This window comes from Apus apus, chromosome 5, assembly GCF_020740795.1.
Source record: "Apus apus isolate bApuApu2 chromosome 5, bApuApu2.pri.cur, whole genome shotgun sequence".
NCBI lineage: Eukaryota > Metazoa > Chordata > Aves > Apodiformes > Apodidae > Apus > Apus apus.
In genome coordinates, this window is record NC_067286.1 from 8,909,355 (window position 1) to 8,932,641 (window position 23,287).

The 23,287-nt window shown below is 38.6% G+C and overlaps 1 protein-coding gene across 4 annotated transcripts in view; it reads left to right on the forward strand.

Moving 5' to 3' along the window:
• The window catches only part of SYT9 (synaptotagmin 9), a 67,556-nt gene that overhangs the window by 12,793 nt on the left and 31,476 nt on the right, over positions 1-23,287 (forward strand). For all 4 annotated transcript variants that reach the window (XM_051622216.1, XM_051622214.1, XM_051622215.1 and 1 more), the window contains exon 2: positions 21,301-21,652. In XM_051622216.1, the coding sequence (XP_051478176.1) occupies positions 21,301-21,652 (352 nt within the window). The remainder of the gene's footprint in view (positions 1-21,300; positions 21,653-23,287) is intronic.

Below are 23,287 nucleotides of genomic sequence, written 5' to 3' on the forward strand. Positions count from 1 at the left end.
TTGTGAGATGTTTTTGCCAAGGGTAAATTTAACCATGTACAGAAAGGAGTTCAGCCTTTTCTCTTCCCTTTGCTTTTCTTTCTCCGTTTTCCATTCCTTGTCCCCAGCCCTATTAACAGTATAGAGTACAACACGTGCTGTATAGCAGATGGAGGGGCAAAGAAGCTCTGCAGTGCCTCCATCTTCCACTGTTTGCCCTTCTCCAGTCATCACTACTGCATCAAGACTTAGTATGTTTACCATGTAAAAATATCTTTTTATTTTCTCAGTAAGCAAAACACATCAGAAAGCTGTAAAATTAGTGCCTTAAAATGCTATCTAAGAGACACATGAACTAACTAAATGTGATAAACCAATCAGGAAAGGAGTAGAGTGGAATGCATGAGAGGAAGGACAGCCAGCTGTGCCTGGGAAATACACAAGTCCATGGACTAAAACAGTATAAAACATCCAAAGCTGTAAAAGAGGAGCAATTTGTACTTTTCTGTAGCCGTCCCAGTGGTTTGAGACGTGGCTGGCAGCCATTCCAGGCTGTTTATTGCCATCATAACAATGCTGATGTTAAAAGAAGCGTTGCCTGAAAGGGAGTATTTGTATAAGAGCTTGGATTCGTTGTAAATAATATAGCACATGCCAGGGTTATTAATCTGGAATTTTGTTAATAAATAAAAATTGTTTTCTTAGGACAGGAGTAGAAAAAATGTTAGATACAGAAATGTTGCGTAATAGATCTTGATTAAGAAGGAACCACCTCATTTACAATGTCGCAAGAAGTGCTGCCTCCAGTAAATGACAGCAGGTGCTAAGTCCTTAAGTACTTCTGAGATCAATATTGAATTTAAAAACCCAAATGTTGCTTATTCTTTACCTATTAGGTAGTCTTTGGAAAAAAGAAGGAAAAGCAAGTTTTACAGAGTATTTCCTGACTCAGCAATTAACAAAAGGAACGATGCTGACACACTTGATTCAAGGTAATGGGAGGATTTAGCCCCAGCTGAGGTGGACTGTGAACATTCAGAAGGGCACAGGAGATACCTGGCTGTGAATCCTGTGAATCAAATATGTTAATACAAACTTGTGTGGCTCAGGAATGTTTTTTAGACACAGTAGTACGGTTTAGTTGACTTGAATAGATTACTAGTTGGAGACTTGGAAATCTAAGGCTCCTTTCATAACTGTGCCAGTCCCTGGGGAGTAATCTCAGAGAAATGTCTCAGAGCTCCTTCTCCCCTGCCCTTTCAGTTGCCTTTTCAGTACTGATATGCAGTTAAAATTCCAGCTAATCCCATGTCTGTAATCAATGGAGAAAGCAGGGCATGTCTCAAGTGTGATGTCCCTAAAGCACTGAACAGAAACTGCCTAAAAAGCAGCCAAGAGAAAAGACTGGGCCCAAGGACTTAGGTGGAAAGTAATCTTCCTGAGTGTGGCTCTGTTTTCATAGTGAACAGGCAACAAGAGCTTGTGCTTTGTCAGGGCCTCTCAGCACTTTACTCTTATAAATAATAAACAGAATATATTTTCCTCCTGTGTAGATTAGCAAATAGAAATGTGCCTCTTACCAGCCAGCAAGCCATAATTGAGAGGCACAGATTTAATGGAATACAAATTCAAATGGGAATAAATAAAAGCATACGGAGGATTTCAAAACCTCTCTTTCTGTGCTGGGCTTAATCTGAACATTTAGCTATGGAATATATTCATGATATCTGTTTGCAAGCTTGGTTTTGTGTTTTCAGACCTAAATCCCACCCCATGCTCTAGCCAGCATTTGATTGTGCTAACAGGGTAACTTCTGGTTTTCTTTTGCATAGCCCAGCATTTTGCCATTTACTGTTCCTTTTTTGGTGTAAGAGTTTCAAACATTGACTTTCATGGCCTGGGCTGCATCACAGATGCACATCTCAGCATCATACCATCTGAAACCAAAACTGAAAGGACTACTGTACAGGTAATCCTGTTGCCATTATTGCAGCAGGAATGCACAATACTAAGGATGCTTCATGGAGGGAGAGGCCTTTGTAATGTGCCCTCGTTCTCCAGTTTGTACCCACCCACACACATACATGTTTGGGATTAAACAATGTATTTTTACAGACTCCATTTACTTTTCAGGATATATATTTGTTTATTAAGTTGTTGCATTCATCAACATGCATGTTTTGCTCATGTTTAAGAAACTTAGAAAATGAACCACTCACCCCTATGTGAAAGACCTCTAGAGAAACTCTTTACCAGGGAGGTAACTTAACTCAGCAACCTGCTAACAGCCCAACTTTCACAAGTCTGCAAGTTTGGAACATGCAGCTCTTTGAAGTGCATGGTCCTTTTCCCCTTCTATTTTTCTTACTTTTTTTTTTTGTTAGTTTTTTTCTTAAGTGACTATAATCTTATCCTTACAAGTGAAATGTTTCCTGTTTTCTTCATATTCACATTTTAGTCATTCAAAACGTTATTCCCTTTTTCTACATACATCTGATTTTCTTCAGCTTTGGGGCACAGCTCAATCCTGCTGTAAGTCAGGTTTCAAAAGCTGCTAAACCAGAGCCACTAAGTCTGACCTCATGACTTCTGTAGTACTACTTTACTCAAAATAATCTTGGAAAGTAAAATTTGCAAGGAAACATACATGAGTGGAACTTCTCATACCCCACTGAAACTGAGTGGGAATTTGATAGATAAGCCCTTCATGTATTTTTAAAAATCTAAGACTTATAATTTGTGGTTGGATATAGTAAATGACTGCTTCTCTTTCAAAATACTAATCTCAGTATTATAATGATCCATTTTGAATGGTCTCATCTCATTTATTCCATTTGGTATTACTTGAACAAGAAATGTGTGTTATAACAAGAAATTAACAAAATCTGCCTCAAAAATGTAAGAAAGGGATCAAATTTCCCCTCAATGCTATGCACTGTCAGCAGCAGTTAGATATTCACAGTGTGAAAAGTAATCTTCGCTAACTTAGTGAGGCAAATATAGGTTGTTAAATGTCAACCCAAGGGTGGGAATAGTGTTAATATGAAGGAAATAGGATCACAGACACTTCCTGAGATGAGGATATATACAAGCACCTGATTCTAAATAGAAGATTTAAAATAATGTTTATGTAATCTGGTTTTATGTCTGTTTTTCCATAATATAGTAAAGCTATCTGAAGTGTCATTATTATGAATTTGTCTCATTTTCCTTATTTATTTTTGGGAGCCTTGTGAGACCAGGATAAGTAGTGGAAATTGGTGGGTGCCTAAAGATGTTGGATAGCAAATAAAAAAGTACCAAGAGTTCAAAAACATTATCCTAAAAACATTCAGCTGAAGTAGCTGAAAAATTAGCAAGTCCCATCAGCACATACCAGTTAGCAAGGGAAGTGGGTTGTAGCTGTCTCTGGGGAGCTGAGAAGAAACCCACATTACTATTTTTAGTTGTATTTTTCCCCTGAACAAGAATAAAAATATAAGAGACTAGAAGATGGCAAACCAGTGGCTAGAAATTTACCATGACTTTACTCTTTGAGGTATGTTTGTTTTTCCCTTAGAAGTGGCAGGATTCTTGGAGTTCTTCAAAACCCAAGGAATTCCCTAGATCTGAGAGCAATCCCCCTGAGCAATTTGTGGGGGAGAAGACACTGAAGTTGTGGGTCAGTGTTTCCACTCCATTTCTTTCAGTATCCCACTGGTGTTTCTGGGAACAAGGGCCTGCTGCCAGCATCTTCTTTACACTCGTATTTCTGAAAGGGAGGTAAGGAGAGCAGTTGTTCTCCCCTTGGAACAGTTCTAAGGAAGGGCAGCCATGAGTGTTCAAGAAGGATGTTGCAAAGTTGATGTTCCCTTCTCTACATCCTATCTGTTTATGTACACCCACCTGCAGACACTAGTGTACAATACAGAGGATATATCGGTGATTATAATTGAACTACTCTTAAAAAAAACTATGCAATATACCATAATTATAATCTCTCACCAGTAAGGTTGTTTATCCTCTTTTCCTTATTTATTGCTTGAATGAACCTAATACATCTGAAATTATGTTTTAGAAGTAGTAAGATACTGTGTAACTGGTGGTATTTCGCTGCAGAGTAACCCCTGAAGGGATTTGTAATCCCCTGGTACTAACATCATTTAATAGTGAGCCAAATTTAATAATAAGCTCAGTGCTATGAACACAGCTTCATATTCAGCCTCATTCTGTTTTAGTTAGCATTGCCTAGTAATTAATTATTATTCTGTATTAATGCTGTCAATGACATCCAGAGGCCAGCCTAAACACGCTGGAGCTGCTGGCAGCAGCAGCACATCTATGTGCAAGTATTTTGTTCTCTCTCTAGAAATGTGCTGTATAGTGTCTCTTAAAAGATCTTGTAGTAAGTCTTTCCTCTGTAGCAAAAGACAACAGGACAGTACATGCTGGACATCAGTCAAAGATGCACAGTGACACATAGATTACTAATTAGTATTAATGTTTACAGGATTTGGAATGTCCCAATTGATCTTGGCACCGAAATGTGCAGTGGCTTAAATTGCTTGTCACCTTTGCTGCATCCTGGGTCTCATTGAGAATCTCATATGCAATTAACTGTAATTGCTATACTGTATTTATCCTGTAATGCACAATACAATACTGGTTTTTTGCTTGGATCTCAAAATTGGGGACTTAATTGCTTACAAAGAGGGAGGGGGGGTTCAGAGTAGAAAAATACAAAGATTTTAACATTGTTTATTTTCCAAACTCTTAGTCCTCCAGAAATCACATTAACTTCAGGGAGAGTAACTTGTTCACAGACATGACAAGTAAATCTGCATTACCAATTTTCTTTGCACAATGAGAGGAGCTGGGTTTGCTGCACCCACCATTCTGGTTACAGAACCTGCATATCCCCGTTGTGCTGCTACCAGCAGTGAAGCTCAAGCCAGTTGCCAGCTGAAGGCAGGCACCAGGCAAGCCTAGAGCACTAAGTGCAGGAGGGCCCTGTCTCCACATTGCCAAACCCTGGAGTCTGGCTTCAGCCTTGGTTCCACCAGCAGGAAAACAGCATCAAACACCATCACCAGTGGTGTGTCTCATTCAAGGGAACACCACCAGGCTCCAAGTACAGATACAAGGCAAAGCTACCGTGAAAAGAGTCATTCCCCCTCCCTCCTCCAATGCTGAATCCCTAATGTGGACACATCCTATGTTATTGAGGAATACTCCAGCTAAAGATGGTGAAACAAATTGTTACGCCATCTGTAACATGGGACAATTGTTTTCTGCACGTGGAACTGTAGAGTAATTCTTGAAAGCAATATATTTCCTCCACATATTCTAGGTTACAAGGTGGAAGAAGCACTGAATCACTCATGTCAATTCATCTGCCAGTTTAGCCTGGCAGGATGTTTTGCTTAAACAGCCAGAGCTCCAGAATTAACATGGTCTAGAAACCTCAATTAAAAAAAGAGCTTTGCCAAGAAGCAGTCTAGGACAGCAAAACATTGAAGCCCTTTGTACTGAAAGAGGACAGGACTCAGAAAAAAATGTCCTTTATGGGAATGGAGAACTGCATTGTCTCCTGATACCACCCAAGGTTTGGATGTTGGTGCATGGGTCTGTTTTTCAAGCTTAGACTGCCAGCATCTGAGCTTCTCATTTCATAGTGGATTGAAAGGAGCAGCTAAACAGAAGTTTTCTCACTGTCCTTTTTAAAGCAGAGAATGCTCTTTAGTGCCTCATATTAAGAAACTAGCTCTTCTGATTTTTCTGGAGAAAATAATTTCAGGAGATAAGATACAGACGTAGCTAAATTAATCAAAGAAAATGCAAATCCAGTACAATGAGAATGTAGATTCTACTTGCTGCAAGCATAAAATCCCCCAAAAATATGGCAAATGATGACAATTGTACATCTTAAAAAGTAGAAATTTCTGCTGTCACAATAAAGGATGCAAACAGAGACTATTTTATTTGAATTTGCTTTGCCTACTGCAAGTGGCTAGAAAAGCCTAAATATCATGGGCTCACTTCCAGCACATTCAAACTACTTTAGAGCTTTCTTTTAATCCAGTTAATTATTCTGCTAGTCTCCATTCAAATAATTATCAGATTAAAGTCCTTATATAATACATAAAATGCTGTTTTGATAATAAAAGATTGCTGCAGAGTTTGCTTTAGAAGAAAGCACAGCAAGATTAAAATCTGCAGAATTCAGAGTTAAAAGAGGCTATTAACTTTGATAGCAATTACTGGTACATGTATATGCCACAAGAAGATGGAGTATATTACATAGTGTATGGAACACTACTACACATCTTTACCATAGGAATCATTTATTATTGTACATAAATACCATTGTTTGGATTTTCTGCTTGGATTTTCCAGCTTTGTCACACCTCTCAAAAAAAAAAACTTTCTTTTTTCTTATTAGAGATGCTAATTGTTTTTGTGTGGTGTTTCAGGCTTACTGGGATCTCCTCTTAAAAAAAAAAAAAAAAAAAAGGATTTTTTTGTTTTACTATCTAAGAATTCATGCTCATCAACCTCTTTATGCTGCCAAGCACAGTGACACGGCTTTTCAGTTGTCTGAGTTGTCTGTACCACTTTCTTTCTGCAAAGCTCTGCTCGTTGTGTCAGCTGGTACTTCACACGTGGTGGCAATATGCCTGTTGCCTCATGGAGAGCAGGTGCATTTGGACAGATGACAGCTTTCTCAGAATTCAATAATTTCTCAATTATTTAATTAACTCATTTATAACTAGATTATTTGAAAAAGCCATACCATCTGTTTAATGGATCAAAATCTTGCTTGTGTGCTAAGCAATGCTTATTAAACTCTGCATCCCTTCTGTGGAGTTGCAGGCTTTCACGAGAAGCAACTGGAAAGCTGCTAGACTCAAAATTAAAAAGTGAGAAGATCCAGGTTCCATTTTTGACTTTTCAGCTGATGTTCCTAATTTCACCTTGAGCAAGCATGCTGCATCTTGGTTTCTGTTGCCTATTTGTAAGAAGGTATTTTAATAACTTTGACATTTATAAATGGAGGGGAAAAGCTTCTTAGTGATACAGTTTAATTATTGTGATAATTGAACAGCTTTGTTCTACAAGCTAGTTGGTAATGGGGATAGATAAATGCTACAGTTCTCCAAATATCATAGAATCACAGGGGTTGGAAGGGACCTCTGAAGATCACTGACTCCAACCCCCCTGCTGCAGCAGGAACACCTGGGGCAGATCACACAGGACTGTGTCCAGACAGGTCTTGAAAGTCTCCAACGAAGGAGACTCCACAGCCTCTCTGGGCAGCCTGTCCCAGGGCTCTGTCACCCTCACAGGAAAGTTTTTCCTCATGTTGAGGTGGAACTTCCTGTGTTGTAGCTTGGTGCCAGTTCCCCTCATCCTATCACAGGGCATCACTGAAAAGAGACTGGCCCACTTTTGACATCCACCCTTCAGATATTTGTAGACATTAATAAGGTCCACTCTCAGCCTTCTTTTCTCAGGACTAAACAGTCCCAGGTCTCTCAGCCTTTCCTCATACAACAGATGTTCCAGCCCCTTATCCTTCTAGCCCTCCCCTGGACTCCTTCCAGCATATCCCTGCCCCTGTTGAACTGGGGAGCCCAGAACTAGACACAATATGTGGTCTTACTAGGGTTTCCAAACACATTTGTTGCACTGTGTATATTCCATTAACATTTTTCAGATTTAGATTTTCTCCCAGTTGTTTTAACTGTATGTGTCCAGGCACTCAGAGAAAGTACATGCAAAATTTTAGTGCTTTCTTTTCCCCATTCCTGTAATATTTTAAATTACTGGAGAAAAATATTTATTTTGAATGGACCTTCCTGTCATCAGAGAGGGCAGAAGGGATGCTGTTAGTTGATGGACAGTAATTATGAATACATCGTGCATCAGAGAAGTAGTCTGAACATTTGGACAAGAAAGGTGTCAGATAACCCCTTATCTTAATCACTCCTAAATAATTACACTCCTGGGCATACAGTAAGCCTGCATCTAGCTGCTAGTAAAAATCAGGGTATCTTAGGTGCAGAGAGGATTTATTTTTATAATTCTAAGGTCACTGTGATGAGTCATCAACTGAAGACTTCTTCACAGAATAGAATCATTTAGGTTGGAAGACCCTTAAGATCATCAAGTCCAACCAATAACCTTACACTGCCACTACTAAACCATGTCCCTAAGCACCACATCTACACATCGTTTCAGTACCTCCAGGGATGGTGACTCAGTGCCTGTATGATGGGCAAGCCTGCCTTTGGCAATGCTTTCTCACACAACTCATCACAACTCAGTTGAAACTGACTGAGGTCCCTCCAGCAAACTGTGGCTCCATTCTTACAGATCTGAGAGTTGCTGTCAGCCTCAATATTTATTTTACTCATCAGAATTCAGTAATTTTTAAAAACACCAAAGCCTTAGAGGCAACATCACTTACTAAGCTTATGTCAGTGGTCACTTTCTATGAATCTAATACATAGTTCAGAATCTTAGATTTCTACCCACGCTGGTTTATCTTAGACTTGGGATTTGCATGTGTGAGTGTGTATGTCAAAGGGGAGAGATGGAATGAGGGGTGAGAAAAAGAAGAAAATGCAAAGGAGACACACAAACCAGTGTAAATTCCTGTGGAGCCATCAGGCTGAGTCTGCAGTGTTTGGAAAACAGGATGTAGGAACCACTCCTGTTCATTGTCATTGAGGGAAATAGATCAAAACATTTAGAACATTTTAAAAATAGTAACTTAATTTTTTAATTGCTTAAGATTTTTAGATGCATTGAAGTAACACACTTCACAGTGTGATTGATAGTGGTAAATAAGAGTTCAACAGGCAGTCATTGCTCTAAATGACTTCTTGTATGAAACGTAAGAACTTCTGATCCTTTCAGTGAGTCTCTGGTGTTCCTAAGCCAGTGTTTCCTTACTTGTGCAAAAAGGCTCACAGTATTTCTTAAATATCAAAATAAAAACACTTCTTGCTTTCCTTAGGTGCAAAATGCACCATGAGGCCCCTTGCAGCTTTTGAATTCTCCAGACAGAGGCAAAGCTAATGTGTTAAGTTACCATCAGCCTTAAAACCCTGCAATGCTTAGTATCTTGACCTTTATGTCAAGATGCATGAAAAACACATTAACTTCTGACTCAGCAGGCCTTTCATATAGGTGTAAGGGCAAAAGTAAGCTGTTTTTGCAGAAAAGCTGAAACATCTTAATCTCAACAGCTGCCAAGATGTCTAGCCTTAATGAATTAGTTATTAATACTGTTCTTTGGCACTTATATTATAATCTGATTATTTCTATAGTACATGGCTATGGATATTCTTGTCAGGAAAGTACAACTGGGACTGGCAAATTTAACAGCACATAAGGTTATATCAAGCTTTCATCTTTGTTCCTTCTAAAGATTTTTCTTCCTTATGAACCCAACAGGTTCTCAAAAACTCGTGACCTTTCACAGTAACCATGTAGTAGGGCCACATTTCTCCTGTATAACTGCCCCATTTTACTCAAGGAAAGGCACATTAATATATTATCTTCACCCTGGATGTATCTCTACAGTCAACTGTAGCACAGCAAGCTGCCTGCCAGTCAGAAAGCCACATACTTGGATGCCTTCTGCATGATATGCAGTAAAAATACCAACAGACTTTCCAGAAAGTAACTGTTGGGCATGAAGGTTATTACAAACCATCTCAATACCAAAACCTGACTGCATGCATTTCTGTAACCCAGATTGCAGTTTGGGAACACTCACTGAACAACAGGGCTAGACTCCACTGCTTTCTTCTCACTAACAAATATTGATCAGGATAGGTCCATTTATCTGGGATGATAGGGCACCTGTCTCTGGTACATGGTGTTTAATATTTGCTTTGTTGGTCATAATTACAGTGTATCAGCTTTCCTCTCCATAAGACTAGTTAAATACAAGAAGAAAAAACCCCTCAAGCTCTCCAGTGTCAATTTTATATTCACAACTAAGTACAACATGAAATTGTGTAGTTCATAAGAAAACTTCAAAGAGTTGTTGCTACTAGTTCTTTTTACAGATTCCTTTTAACATAAGGAATGTCTTGCACAACTGTGAAATTAAACCCAGGAAATCAGAAATAGGATACATTTGATTCTTACACAAAGTATTCATTATTTAGTATATTCTTTGCAAAAATAAGCAAGTTGAAGTTCTCCTTTGAATTTGGATTTGCCAAAATTAGGAAGGCTTCCAAGAGCATCTCAGCTTTAAAATAATCACTTCCTAGAAATGAAAAAGTAGAAGTCTGAACTTTTTTTATCAAATCTGTTTCTCAATTCTATTATTTAGCTGTTACATTTTCAAGCTCTTTCACTTTAGATTTCTCTTTATTTTCTGCTCTTAACTTTCTCTATCCATTTTCATATCCATTCTATAGTTTTCTCTTAGAGAGTATTTTAGACAGATGGGATTTCCAGAATTACCCACTACTAACAGTCTGTAGAAGCCTTGGACTTGTTTCTTTTGCTCTTTGGAGATGATGAGGAGTGTGGTTGGGAAAGAAGTATAGACCTTTTTTTTTTTCCTAACAGGAAATTCATAGTAAACTTTATCTGATTGTAAATTACTATTTCATTATCATACCTAGTAGTAAAATCCCTGACAGTACAACTTCCATCACACCCTAATACATACAGATCAAACTAAAAAGCTTCATTTTATAAAATGGGAACCCTAAGTTCACGCAGGTACACAATATATCCACTGTGGCTCATTTTCTGAAATACTTAAAAAAACAAACAACAACCAACCAGTGTGAGCATTACAGTGCATCTTCATCTGAGAAAAGTAAATGCTTTCAAAACTGCCTTTATTTCCCTTTGTGCCAATAGCTCTCTCCTAAAAAAATATTTTAATCAGTTTAAGATGCTAGTGATATGTCATAGTTTACTTTTCTGTAACAATCTAGGACAATCAATTTCCATGAAGAAGTTCTAACCAGGGCAGTTTTGTAGTATTGTAAACTATCTTTCTATTCTGGATACTATGTAGAGATGAGAGTGCAATCATTCAGGGGAAAAAGAAAAACAAAACATAAGCAAACAAAAAAACAAACCCAAAACAACAACAACAAAAAAGGAAGCAAAAAATCTCATCCCCTTTGGCTCGTGAAGGTCAAGATAAGAAATAAAATTCCTCTTTACCCACGTCAATTTATGTAGGCAACTTTCCTGAAGTCCCCTGTGAGGTTTCAACAGTCCTTGCAACCTTTTTATGATCTGCCAGTGTACAGAAATGCTCTTCCTTAAATGTAAAGCAAGGATTGTAAATATTGAACCACGGTGATGTACCAAGCTCCCACAATACTGGCTTGGAGTAGTTTATTCTGAAAAGGAAGCTAATGAAATAATTGACCTCATTTCCATTCAAAGCAGCCTGACTTTCAAGAGAACCCTGCACTTCTATTCTACATAAATTGCCCAGAGAGTAATGTTGTCTTCTTATTTCTTACACATATATTTGCTTAAAAAAAACCCAACGTTCAGAAATAAGGTTCAAAAATACATAAACTTTTTTTAGGTCATTGAAAGTTAGAAAGGCTAATGGTTTCCACTAGACTTATTTTTTCATAATATTGCATCATGTTCATTAGATTACAGATGTGTACATATCTCTATATGTTTACATATCCATGACTTTAGATATCAATGTGAAATTTAAATTTTACTAAAGCCCAAAGTGCCACTTAAACCCTCCAGTGATCTGTCCACATTTCCCATGGTCCTTTAAATACAATTCCACAAATTTTCCCACCAAAAGAAAGTATTTTTAAAAAATGTTTCGGTAAGTACTGGTTTTTGCTTTTGCTTGTTCTTCCCCTGAAAAGACTGTGCCCTAAAAGGGATGAAAATTAAAAGGGATTTGTTAAAAATTTGAAGGAAATGTTGCTATTTCTTTATTCTTTTTCTAACTTGTCTCTGTTGTTTTGAACACTTTGGTACAGTTTTGCTGGACAGTTTTATACAAGTGGGAAATGAAATGCTGCTCTGTCATTTCTTTTAGTGCTCTCAAATGCTTCTTCACTATTTATTGCAGCTTACCAGGCTTTCAAGAACTATAATGGAATTTAAAGCTCATTGGCATGGTTGTAAGGGGCTGTTTGCTCTTCCTTCATAACCTGGGGACTTCCTGCAACTGGCTGTAAGTTGCAGAAATAAATGGCAATTTCTCTTCATTATTATTCATACGGTCATAGCATTCAAGATTAATGTGGGCTCTCATGGCTTATTCATGACAATGTTCACAAATCTTGAAAGTTTCATACTTCCTAGCAGATGCAATTTGTCCAAAAATTTCTCCTGGAAAGTGTAGTTCTTCTATATCCATCCTTCATCTTAATTTCTCTATTAAAACCTTTCCTTCTTCCAGTGAGGGAACATACTCAGTATTTGCCAAGCATGACTAGTGACTTTCTATGACTAGATGAAAAGTCAGATTCCCCAAGAACGCTACGAACTACTACTTTCCATCTCCTAAAAATAACCAGGATAAACATTTGCAATGTATTAATTAGTAATTCAGTTCAGTTTGTGAATGATCCTACAAGAAAAAGAAAATCCTTAGTGGTCATATATTGCAGTGGTCAATTTGCAGTATAAGTGAATACCCAAAATGTACTTCTCACTCAACATATCACCAGCTACTCTTTATAGCTAACAAGTTATAAACATATTTCAGAATTTTATATTTGGTTGCTCCAGCTACATTTCCTCTCCTGGAAATGTAGTGATTGTGCCTAACAGATGTGATGGAGCTGTTCAAGCCATCCCCATGTCTGGCATGGTGTCTTTAAAACTTTAAAACCTCTCTTCTGCTATTAGTTATGGATTATTTTTTTTTCAGATTATACTATATCAGAATTTTTGCTGGATATTGCAAGACCAGATGCAGACAGTAATTTTACTTGTTTCATCAGTTGTGCAAAGTCTTTCTTCAAGGAGAAGGTAACAACCAAAGAGGATTAAGTCTGAGGCATGGAAACCTGGATAAAACTTGGTACAGTCCTGCATACACAGTCATGAGAAGTTTTCTTTTCTACTATCCTTTCTCTGTATTCCTATTTCTTGGGAAACGAAAGCTTTAGTTTTCACAAGAGGAACAGTATAATTCTTTTGTCAGGAGATAGTACTGCAAGATGTCAGAAAGAAAAATGCAAGCTCTTGAACATATGACTCCCCTCAACTGTGTCTTTAGAATCACTGCTCCTTCAGCCAGCTGTCTGATTAGTAAAGACATTCTTTGTCACTAACAAACTCTAGCAGAGTATTATGCCATCTAAGTTGTCAAGGAAATTTGCTTTAATGCAGACTAAATATTTTAAGAGGAAATTGATGTTCAAACAAGTAGAAATTTTTTAGAACAGGTTTTGCTTACTGGATTAGAGATGTTAAGCTTTATGATAGAAACTGATCAGTTTTCTTCAGCAAATATTTCTGAATGTTGTGCTCATATACAATTTTGATTGCAATTAATACACTCAGTACGAAGTCACCTTACCTGAATTACAAACAAAAATTTTTTTTTAGGTAAGTTTTCATCTTAATAAGAAAACCTGCAGTCTTCTTGCTGCTACAAAGTAAAAAAAAAAAAAAAGGAAAGAATATTTTGTTGTTTTGAATCCTTTTTTTCCTGTTTATGAATACCCATGAACAATTTGTTTTAATTTTTTTTTTCTTAGAGGTCTAACTTTGTGATCTTGCCAATAAACTATTATGTCAGTTTTGTGCCAGTTTTGAATTATGTTGCAGCAACTTCTGCTGGAAAAATATTCTAAGCAAACAAATCTTTTTGTTGTATTTTGTATAGCATTTAGTAATTCTGATTTCATATTGAAATTTTGGAACATATGTAAATTTAAACCAATTGATAATTACCTTGCTGAAGTACTAAGACTGTATTTTATTGATCTAGTTCTTTTATGAAATCCAGTTAATTTTAAGCAATACTTAAAAAAAACCAATACACAAACATGTAGCCTAAGCAAAGCAGATTAAGATAAAGCACACAAAAAACTATAAACTGGAATTTGTAACACTATTTAGGAATTAAAATATATGCAAGTCACTTAGAGGACTTAAACAGTGTCTTAAGCTTTACACACCCTAAGGCCCTACCTTTAGAAGGTAGAATCATAGAATCATAGAATCCTAGGGGTTGGAAGGGACCTCGAAAGATCATCTAGTCCAACCCCCCTGCCAGAGCAGGGTCACCTAGAGTACATCACACAGGAAGGCGTCCAGGCGGGTTTTGAATGTCTCCAGCGAAGGAGACTCCACAACCTCTCTGGGCAGCCTGTTCCAGTGCTCTGTCACTCTCACAGTAGAAAAATTTTTCCTGATATTCATCTTAAACCTCCTGTGCTCCAACTTGTATCCATTACTCCTTGTCCTATCACTGGTCACCAAAAAAAGCTTAACTCCATCGTCTTGACACTCACAACACACAACATGCAAAAACACATAGTCATTAAAAGCAAGTAACAGCCTCAAGTAGTGGCAAAGTTCCAAAGCCCAGTTGCAAACACATTTTTAGATCATGGAAAATGCTATTTCTTTATGAAACCCTGATACTGATGTCACTTAAGTTTTGATGGTCCACATTGACAAATTTCAAGGTCAGACAGGTAAGAGTTGGAGTATTTATGTGTAATAATATAATCTGAGATTTATTCCCTTGGTTTTCCACAGCCTTACTTTAAAGAATTTCCCAGAAAGTATCTAAATTGTCTTTGATTAAGGATAATTAACTCTGTTCAGGAACATTTCAGAAAAGAATATATTAGCTGAGAATTACTCCTTTGTCTCAGGAGTCTTTGCAAAGAGGCACCTTTCATCTTGAACAAGTGCCAGCTATGTTAATTAAGAAAAACTTGTGAAACACAAACCAAACTACACTGCAGTATTAGGTTAAAACTGCTTCGGATACTTCATCCAAACAACATTTCTCCTCTGGAAAAGTTAAGGTCCTCTAGGCTTAAAACAAAAGTGACTCTCACAGTACCATTACTGGGCTGAATTGTGGTTAACCCTCCAAAGATGTATTTGAATGGAAGGAAGACAATTTAGGTTTTCAAAGGCACAGCCAGGATTTAGCCAACAGGCTTTGATGTTTCCATTATTTTCAGTAAGTTAGATGTCTAACCACTTCATATTCCTTAAAATCTCCCCTTAAGCAACAAGAAATGAACAGAGGAACATTGTTTTCTCTGGAATTACCAATGAATTTGGACTGATACACATTCATAAAGATTGACTGATCTGTCCCAATAAGCCGTAAAGTTTAGTAACTTGATTTCCAAACAATTTTTTCATTGTATATTTGACTGCACTTTGACTTTAATGCCTTTTGAAATTTGTTGGTTTTTAAATGAGAAAAGATTACTTGTATCGGACTAAAAAGATCTATATTGCAGGAGTTAACAATAACTAAGATTTACTTCACTTCTTGCAAGCCAAACTTCTCCCAATAGATCAACCTGTGTATTACAATAATGCTGGAGTATCTGAATACCCATTTTAACAGAAAGAGAAAAGTAAATAAGCATAGAAAAGAAGACTTCTTTTATTTGAGTAAGAACTTGTTAAAAGAACTCTCCCTGTTAGGATTTATGGTAGAACATTTTTCAGCTTCAAGTTAAACCACTTTACAGGCAGTTTGCTGGGAAAGGAATTACTTTGATGGAACACCAATCACATCCAGGCAACCAACAACTTGATTACCTAAATAATTATATTATTGATCAGCAGTTCCCTTGATCAAATGTTCTGCCTATGCCTGGTTGATCACAAACTCTGGGTTGTTGGGGTTTTTTCTTCATATGTTTGGTTTTATTTGCATCTTTTGGAGTCAGATGAATCCAAATAGTTTCCTTTGTGCCTTTTGGCTCCAGCTGCGTATCTGGATACATTGATCTGCAGTAGTAATTAATTTCTCCTGTTGTTGGCTAATTTAGCTATTTGATCTTGTATAATATTTAGCAATTCAAATCATAACTTAAACATAAAAATATGTATTTCATTCCTTGTTTTATATTTGGACAGACAAAACCATCACTAATGTTTCTGTATTTCACACATCTTTTTTTGTTGTTGTTTTCTGCATCACAGTTTTAGAGCATGAGGCACAACTGCTTTTACTTGCAAAAACAAGTCATAGACCTGGAATTTTGCACTTTCAGAATTTGAGTGGGACCATTAAACATTTACCTTTAGTCTTATCATATGCAATACAGAACAAGAAACATGCAACATGTATGTATAAAGTCAACACTAACTCAAGTTCTTTTGGAATGTCGTGGTTTGGGCCTAACACAGCAACAAAGAACCACCCTCCCTTCTTCCCAGGCCCCAATTACCTTGTTCCCAATTTCTCTCTGTGGGGCCTCCTAGAGAGTCACAGGCTGCTTCGGGAACAGTCACCTCTCCTGGCCCGGGGGCTTCCACAGCTGCAGATCCAACTCTCTGGGCTGCAAGTCCACATTAGCCCCTCCTGGCACCTTCCACCATGCATGCAGATGGACAGCCAGCCTGCCATCTCCCCATGGGCTGCAGGGAAACTTCTGCTTGGGCACCTCCTTCCCCTTCCTCACCAACCTCCAGACGCTCCCCCCAGCACAGCTCTTTCTCTCCTGCTTGCTGCTCAGGTGTTAATAACAGGTCTTTCATATGTTACTTGCGAAGGTGCATCTATTGTCTTTCTAACGACCCAGCCTTGGCCACCTGTGCCTGGGGAGCTTTTAGCTTCTTACAAGAGCCACACCTGGGGCCCCTCCCCTGCTCCCAAAACCGTGCCGGGACCAAACCAGCACATGGAACAAGCTAGGATTTCATTCAAAGTCAATATAAAAGCATATGTTCTGTAGATCTATATTAAAAATCTGTGCAATATAAACAGAGGCAGAATTTTGTTTCTTTTTTCTTTAAAGTACAATCTCACAGAATCTTAGGGGTTGGAAGGGACTTCAAAAGATCATCTAGTCCAACCCCCCTGCCAGAGCAGGATCACCCAGAGCACATCACACAGTTATATATGCAGTTAGAGCTTTATTGGTATTTTTGTATTGTGATCTGAAGAATGCTACCCACTTAGTATCTTATCCCTACCAAAACAGAATTATGTTATTAGCCTTTTTTAGGGAGGTCAAACATTGGAATTGGTTGCCCACAGAGGTTATGGATTCTCCATCCTTGGAGAAGTTTTGTTTGGGCACAGTCCTGGGCAGCCTGCTGTAGGTGACCTTGCTTGAGCAGTGTGTTGAACTAGGTGATCTGGAGGGTCCCTTCCCCAACCATTCTGTGATGCTGTTTAATAAGGGTAAGCAGGAGATGAGAATTTATATTCCCATCATACAGTCTCTTGACATAAAGAGAGAGATTTTTCTTTTCTTTTGTATAATGTACCTACTTTAAGATTCAAGTTAAAAATTTGAAAAAGAACCAGCAGTGACTCCATAACCAAACTGAGAATTTTTTATAAAGCTGCAATGGAACTGATTGTAATAGAATCTGTCACAGAAACACCGTGCTCATCTTTTTAGTCCATTATAACTGATGATGTGATCCATTGGTAGAAAAGTCTATTTCACTTGCTATTTCTGCATTGTTTTGTCCTTGTGATTGCTACCAAAAAAATGAACAAATGCACTAATTATGCTGATAAATGTAGGAGATTAATAACAAATTGAAAGTCAGTAGAGTAAAAGGCATTCAAACATGATAACCTGGTCAAAAATTAATTAGACAGGCCCTGAGCCAGATATTCAGGGAGCCTGTGTGTCTGTGGCCTTACTGCAAACAACAGCTGATACCTCAGTTGTTAAAACTGCATGGAAATGATGGCAATGTCTTCCAGGTCCTCTTAACAATAGTTACAGTCTCAGCAGACAAACGATTAGATGAAGCTCCCTCATCTTGAGAATGTCTGATGTGGGACTGCCCTCAAGATCTGTATTCTTGCTTTCTATCAGAAGGCTTCCTTTCCTGGTGTATGGAAACACATGGCAGAGGATGTGGTTATAAAAATTACCTGTATGTATATGCAATTGCATTGATAGGTTGCTGTAACTCATGTCAAAAGTACAAAACAATCTGGACTTACTTTCTATGGGACACATTACCCATCATCAACACACTATAATACTGTCCAGGTATTTTGACATCCTGGAATTTGGGAGCTCAGGTCACACTACATATCACCACCTCAAAACACATGGCTGGCATCCTGGTTGCACCAGGAAAGAAACCAATGTACCTGTGGCACAGGGGCCTTCCCTGTGTTCATGAGATTCTCCATTGCAAAACATCAAGATCTCACATCAATGCAGAACAGGTACAGATAGTAGATATATTAGTTAGCCACTAATGGAGCTGGTCAGATGCCAAAAGTCATCACAGATGATGATCAAAAATGTGGCAAAATGTGCTCACTAAATGTATATGTTGGAATGCGACTGCAAAAAATTGTTCTTTCTGAAATACTCAGCACCATTCCTGACTACTCCCAAGGTCCACGGCTGCATGTAAGCTGCTCAGCCTTGCCTGTAGTGTGAGCCTGCATTTGGGTGCACAGTTGCAGTTCGGACTTACATCATATAGTGCTCTGGAAAACACCTTACACTTATTCTGGTGAAAGCAAAGTGAATTGAGAATCAGCTGGATTTTTGAGGAACACCTCATTTGCTGCAGATCTCTGAGTTTTGTAAGGACAAATGAGCAAAGATTTATCCTGCTCTCATTACAAAGAGGAAATTACTGGCATCAGATGAGTACTGCTGCCACATGGGAATACAGACATGGGAATACAGGCTTAGAAAAACTGAAACATCTCGAAAGATGGAGTAAAAATGATACAGTATGTGACAGTACCAATGGCTAATGTAAAAGGAGCTCCAGGATGCAGCCAAAAATCTCTTCACTTGGGTCTGTGCTCACCCCAGCTATTCACACTGACTCTGTCCAGTTGCTGAAAATTGCCAGCCAGGTGTGCAGTATCTGGAAAGTGCTGTCCCATGAAAGGGAAAAGCTTAAAGCACTGCCCTTTAGCCCCAGCTTTTCATAGAAATAAGACAGATACAATATTGTCCCTTTTCCACCCTCAGAAACAAAAATTTCACACCAAAATGGTTTCTAAGGAGTCAGAAAAAGAAGTAAAACCAAGATGATGAAAAGTAATTCCTTCTTATCCTGCAACTTGGCAAGTTACCTGAACTGTTTATTACCCAGCTTCTCTGAAAGTAAGCTGTGAGATAAGGGTTCTTACCTTGTGAAATGGAGAGGTATATTATTAAAGCCCTTCAAACTCTCCAAATGAAAAGTAGTTAATTTTGTCTCATGTCTTTTCTTCTCACTATGTCCATTCTGTGGGTGACTGTGTTCCTTGCTAAAGTCATCCTTAAGGTAGGAACTGTTGTTCTGCCTTTCAAAATTGTTCCTCACCTTCATAAATCCTTGGCACTGGGCAGTCTCCAGTTTTCACCTTATAATCTTATGGCTGGTTTGGACAACTCCTTATTTCTCATGTCTTTCAATGCTGGATAGTTTACTTGAATCACTTCTTAGAAAAAGTGACCTTTTTTTTAGACCTTTGATGTATTTCTTCAGGGAATCCAAGACAAATTGTTTTATCTGAAGGTCTTCTTTCACTACTGCATCCCAGTTCCTCTGCATTTTAATCAATCAGAGAGGTTGTGCTCTGTCTCCACTGCCAGACTTGTTTATCATTAAATATTCCAAAAAATATCAAGAACCACTATTCCACTTTCTCCCAGATTGCATTTTATGCATGGGAGGAATTTCTTTAATTAATTTCAGCTCCAAAACTCTTGCTATAATTCCAAACAGCTGCTCTGCTGTCCCTACTGTTAATGAGCTTTGTCTTCATATGACTGGGAGAAGAACAGAAAGGGCCACACTGGCTAAAATTGTTTAAAATTAGTTTTCAACATGCAAAATAAACTGGACAGCTCCTGTCTGAGACTGATTGTGGCATTGCTCCCCCCTCTGCAGATATCTAATCTGTTTGGGCTAATGAGAACAAGACTCAGAGCAGAGGCAGGAGGTACTGACTTGTCCACTTTTTTTGAAAAATATCCTTCTTTTTCTTTTTCCATTTCTTTTTTTCCAAATTGACTGAGGCTGTTTAGTCTGAATTGTCATTCTTAAATAATTGTCCTAGTAGGAGGAGTACATTTCAACCTCATGCCATCCTTTGAAAATTTAGTTTAGCTGTTAGCTAGAGAGATGCAGCCTGACATTCTGAACCTACATGCAGTGTGAAAAATTGCTTTGATCAGGTTGTGTTTATAATTTAAGGCAGTAAAATAGAGTTCTTACTAATTTTGTTTAAGGCATGATGTATTGTGTAATCCACAGAGAAACTCATTTCAAAAACACTGTAACCATAAAAACAGCTGTTCCACTGAGTCATTTTCCCAACATGCAACTTAAAACAAAGCAAAACAGAGAAAAAAGCCTCTCCCAGTCGTAACTTATTTGTGTTGATAAGATTATGGAGTAGGATAATGGTGGGAATGTGGGGACAAAAAGCAGAAACTTGTCTCCACGTTCCATTTATACCAGAAGTTTGGAAACAGAAAAAAGAGCCTTTGGAGTTAAAAACCAGAAAAATCTCAGTTTTGAAGAGATATTGGTACCTAAACTAAATGATGAACTGCAAGACATGTATTGATAGTCAAAAACAATTTGCAAAGATAAGAATATAGTCTAATATCAGAAGAAAGGGAACTAAAGTAATGAAACAAGGTTGAATACCTAAAAAAAATGCATAGCACAGATGTGCATGGGTGTGTATGTTCATGGTTCTGTAAGTATAACACAGTCCCTGGAAGACAGGAAGATCTGCTAAAGGAGGTGGAGGAAGCTGCACTACATAAAAGGAAAATAAAGAAAAAAAAAACATGTACTGCAGGCACTATTTTTGAAGAAAATTGAGTTCAAACAATTGAACAGCCCTTTTCATACTTCATGCCACCCAGCTTTTTGAGGGAAAATATAACCAGAGTCCTCTCGAGATGAGCCTTATACTGAATTCCGAATAAGATTATTTTTTAATTTATTTTCTTTTTAATGGGGAGGTGGGGGTGGAGGGGGAAAGAGTAGAACATTTAATGTGCTTCTATTATAGGACTGTTGCAGGAACCAGAATTTAATTTTTGTAGATGTGCAATCCAGAGATGCTTACTTCCCATGCTGTATGCCTCAGAGATGCAGAGCTCCAGCAAGCCCATATATGTGACATGTATGTGTTTTTTTTCTTTGCAGATATCTCAATAAGTTTGCTGTCCTTAGTTGTCACAGCCTGTGGTCTTGCTCTGTTTGGTGTCTCTCTGTTCGTGTCCTGGAAGCTTTGTTGGATCCCTTGGCGAGAGCGTGGTCTGCCGTTTGGGAGCAAAGACAACAAACAGGAACCACTGAACTACACAGATACAGAGACCAATGACCATGACTACAGTGAGGATTATATGGGACAGCCTACAGCCTATCCAGAGTCCTCCATGAAGATCAGCCACACCTCCCCTGATATTCCATTAGATGCTCAGGCAGGGACGAAGGAGAACTGCGTGCACGATGCGCGAATGCATCGTCAGATCACTGAGCCAACCTCTTCTGATCGGTCAGTAACTTCATTTTCTCTCTGATATTAATGGAGATACAGTCAAAAGAGCACTGCTTCATCACCCAGTACACTGATCTATTAAAAATGCATAATTTACTTGCCACGTGCCTTTTAAAAAAAAAATTCACAAAAGTTATTCCTTGAGGTGCACAGATCTCTTAAATTAAAAGGACAGGATCACAAGGCTATTCCAGTCTTCTTTCAACTACTGTCTTATTTGTGCCTCTCCCTCAGAAGCTGGACAATACAGAGCACTGTGTGTCCCATAAAGCACCAGAACAGCCTACATTTAGCTTGTAAAGCTTATTCATTTGCACTTAGCTCTCATGCTGAACACTCAGTAAATTCTCCTCAAAGATTCTTAAAACAGCCACAGAAGAAAAGTAGGGCAAGCTAATGAAACACTTGCAAGAGTTAGAAATAGGATTAGAAATCATAGATTTTAGCCCCAGTCATGACTGTGGGGGAAAAAATGACTGAACAAGTCAGTGAGTTCTCCAGAGGAACTGGAGAACCAGTACAGGAGGGAAGAGGAAGGAGGGAAGGTGAGATTGTGTGCAGGGGGAGGTGATAAAAGGATTATGTTTCACACAGTGAGAAAAAAGATCAGCATGTGAAGTCAGTAAATCTCTAAGCCGAAGCAGATGCACTTCAGCTGGAGAAGGTGCAGCACTAGCCCAATTGCTCTTTGCTAGCCTCCTTTCTGACCATCTGGGAGAGCCTGTTTAGCTAAGGCTCTTGCCTGCAGGCACACCTGAACATGGGTAAGGTGACAGCAGCTAGCAGCCAGTTCAGTAATTCCCGTTCAGTAATTCCCAGGAAGTCAAAGCTATAATTATGGATACCCAACCTTGCACCCTACCTCAGGTGAGGCAGAACTCCAACTCAGGACTAAGAGTTCAGAAGTGTGGTACCGGGCTGGTGCTGCTCTGTTTTCAAACTGCTGGGAAATAAGTATGTCATCAGATTCATTAACAACAGATTTCTGACACCCAACACCAAGAGCTCTCATGTGTCTTCGATATTGTGAAAGTATTGAGTCAGATACAGGCTTTCTCTGCTACAGCAGGGCAGCAGAATTGATAATCAAGTGACAAATGCAGTGTCAGCACAGCATAGGCACCTCACAAGAAGCAGCAGCAGTCCCAATCTGAAGAGAATTTACTCAGCATCCTGAGTGCATGGACAATGTCTTTACTCCTGTGAATCTCTGCAGATCTTTCTTCTGGCCTTTGTTCCCAGTCTGGCTCTCCCCAGCAGACATTACAGTGGCTCACTGTCCAAAAGGGTGTGACTTGCCAAGGTCCACTCCTGCCCTGTGCCGTTTGCTGATATATGCTTTGCTCTTTACCCCTCTCTTTCATTGTCCCGTGCTTTTTTGGCAAGGTCTTCTCCAAAATACTGATTTGACTGAGCAGGAGGATCCCATCTTCCTTGAACTGTATCCTTAGTTTGTTCCCCTTTGCTTCTGCTGCTTTCTGGCATATCTGGCTAGCCAGCTGGATCTTTCTGGTGTGGACACAGAGACCAGGCACCTGCCCTCTGTTACAATCCTTGCTAAGCTGTCTCTCCAGTGCCCTCCTTTTTATTCCTCCCCAGGATATGCTGCACCTCCCACTGCGATGAGGAGCT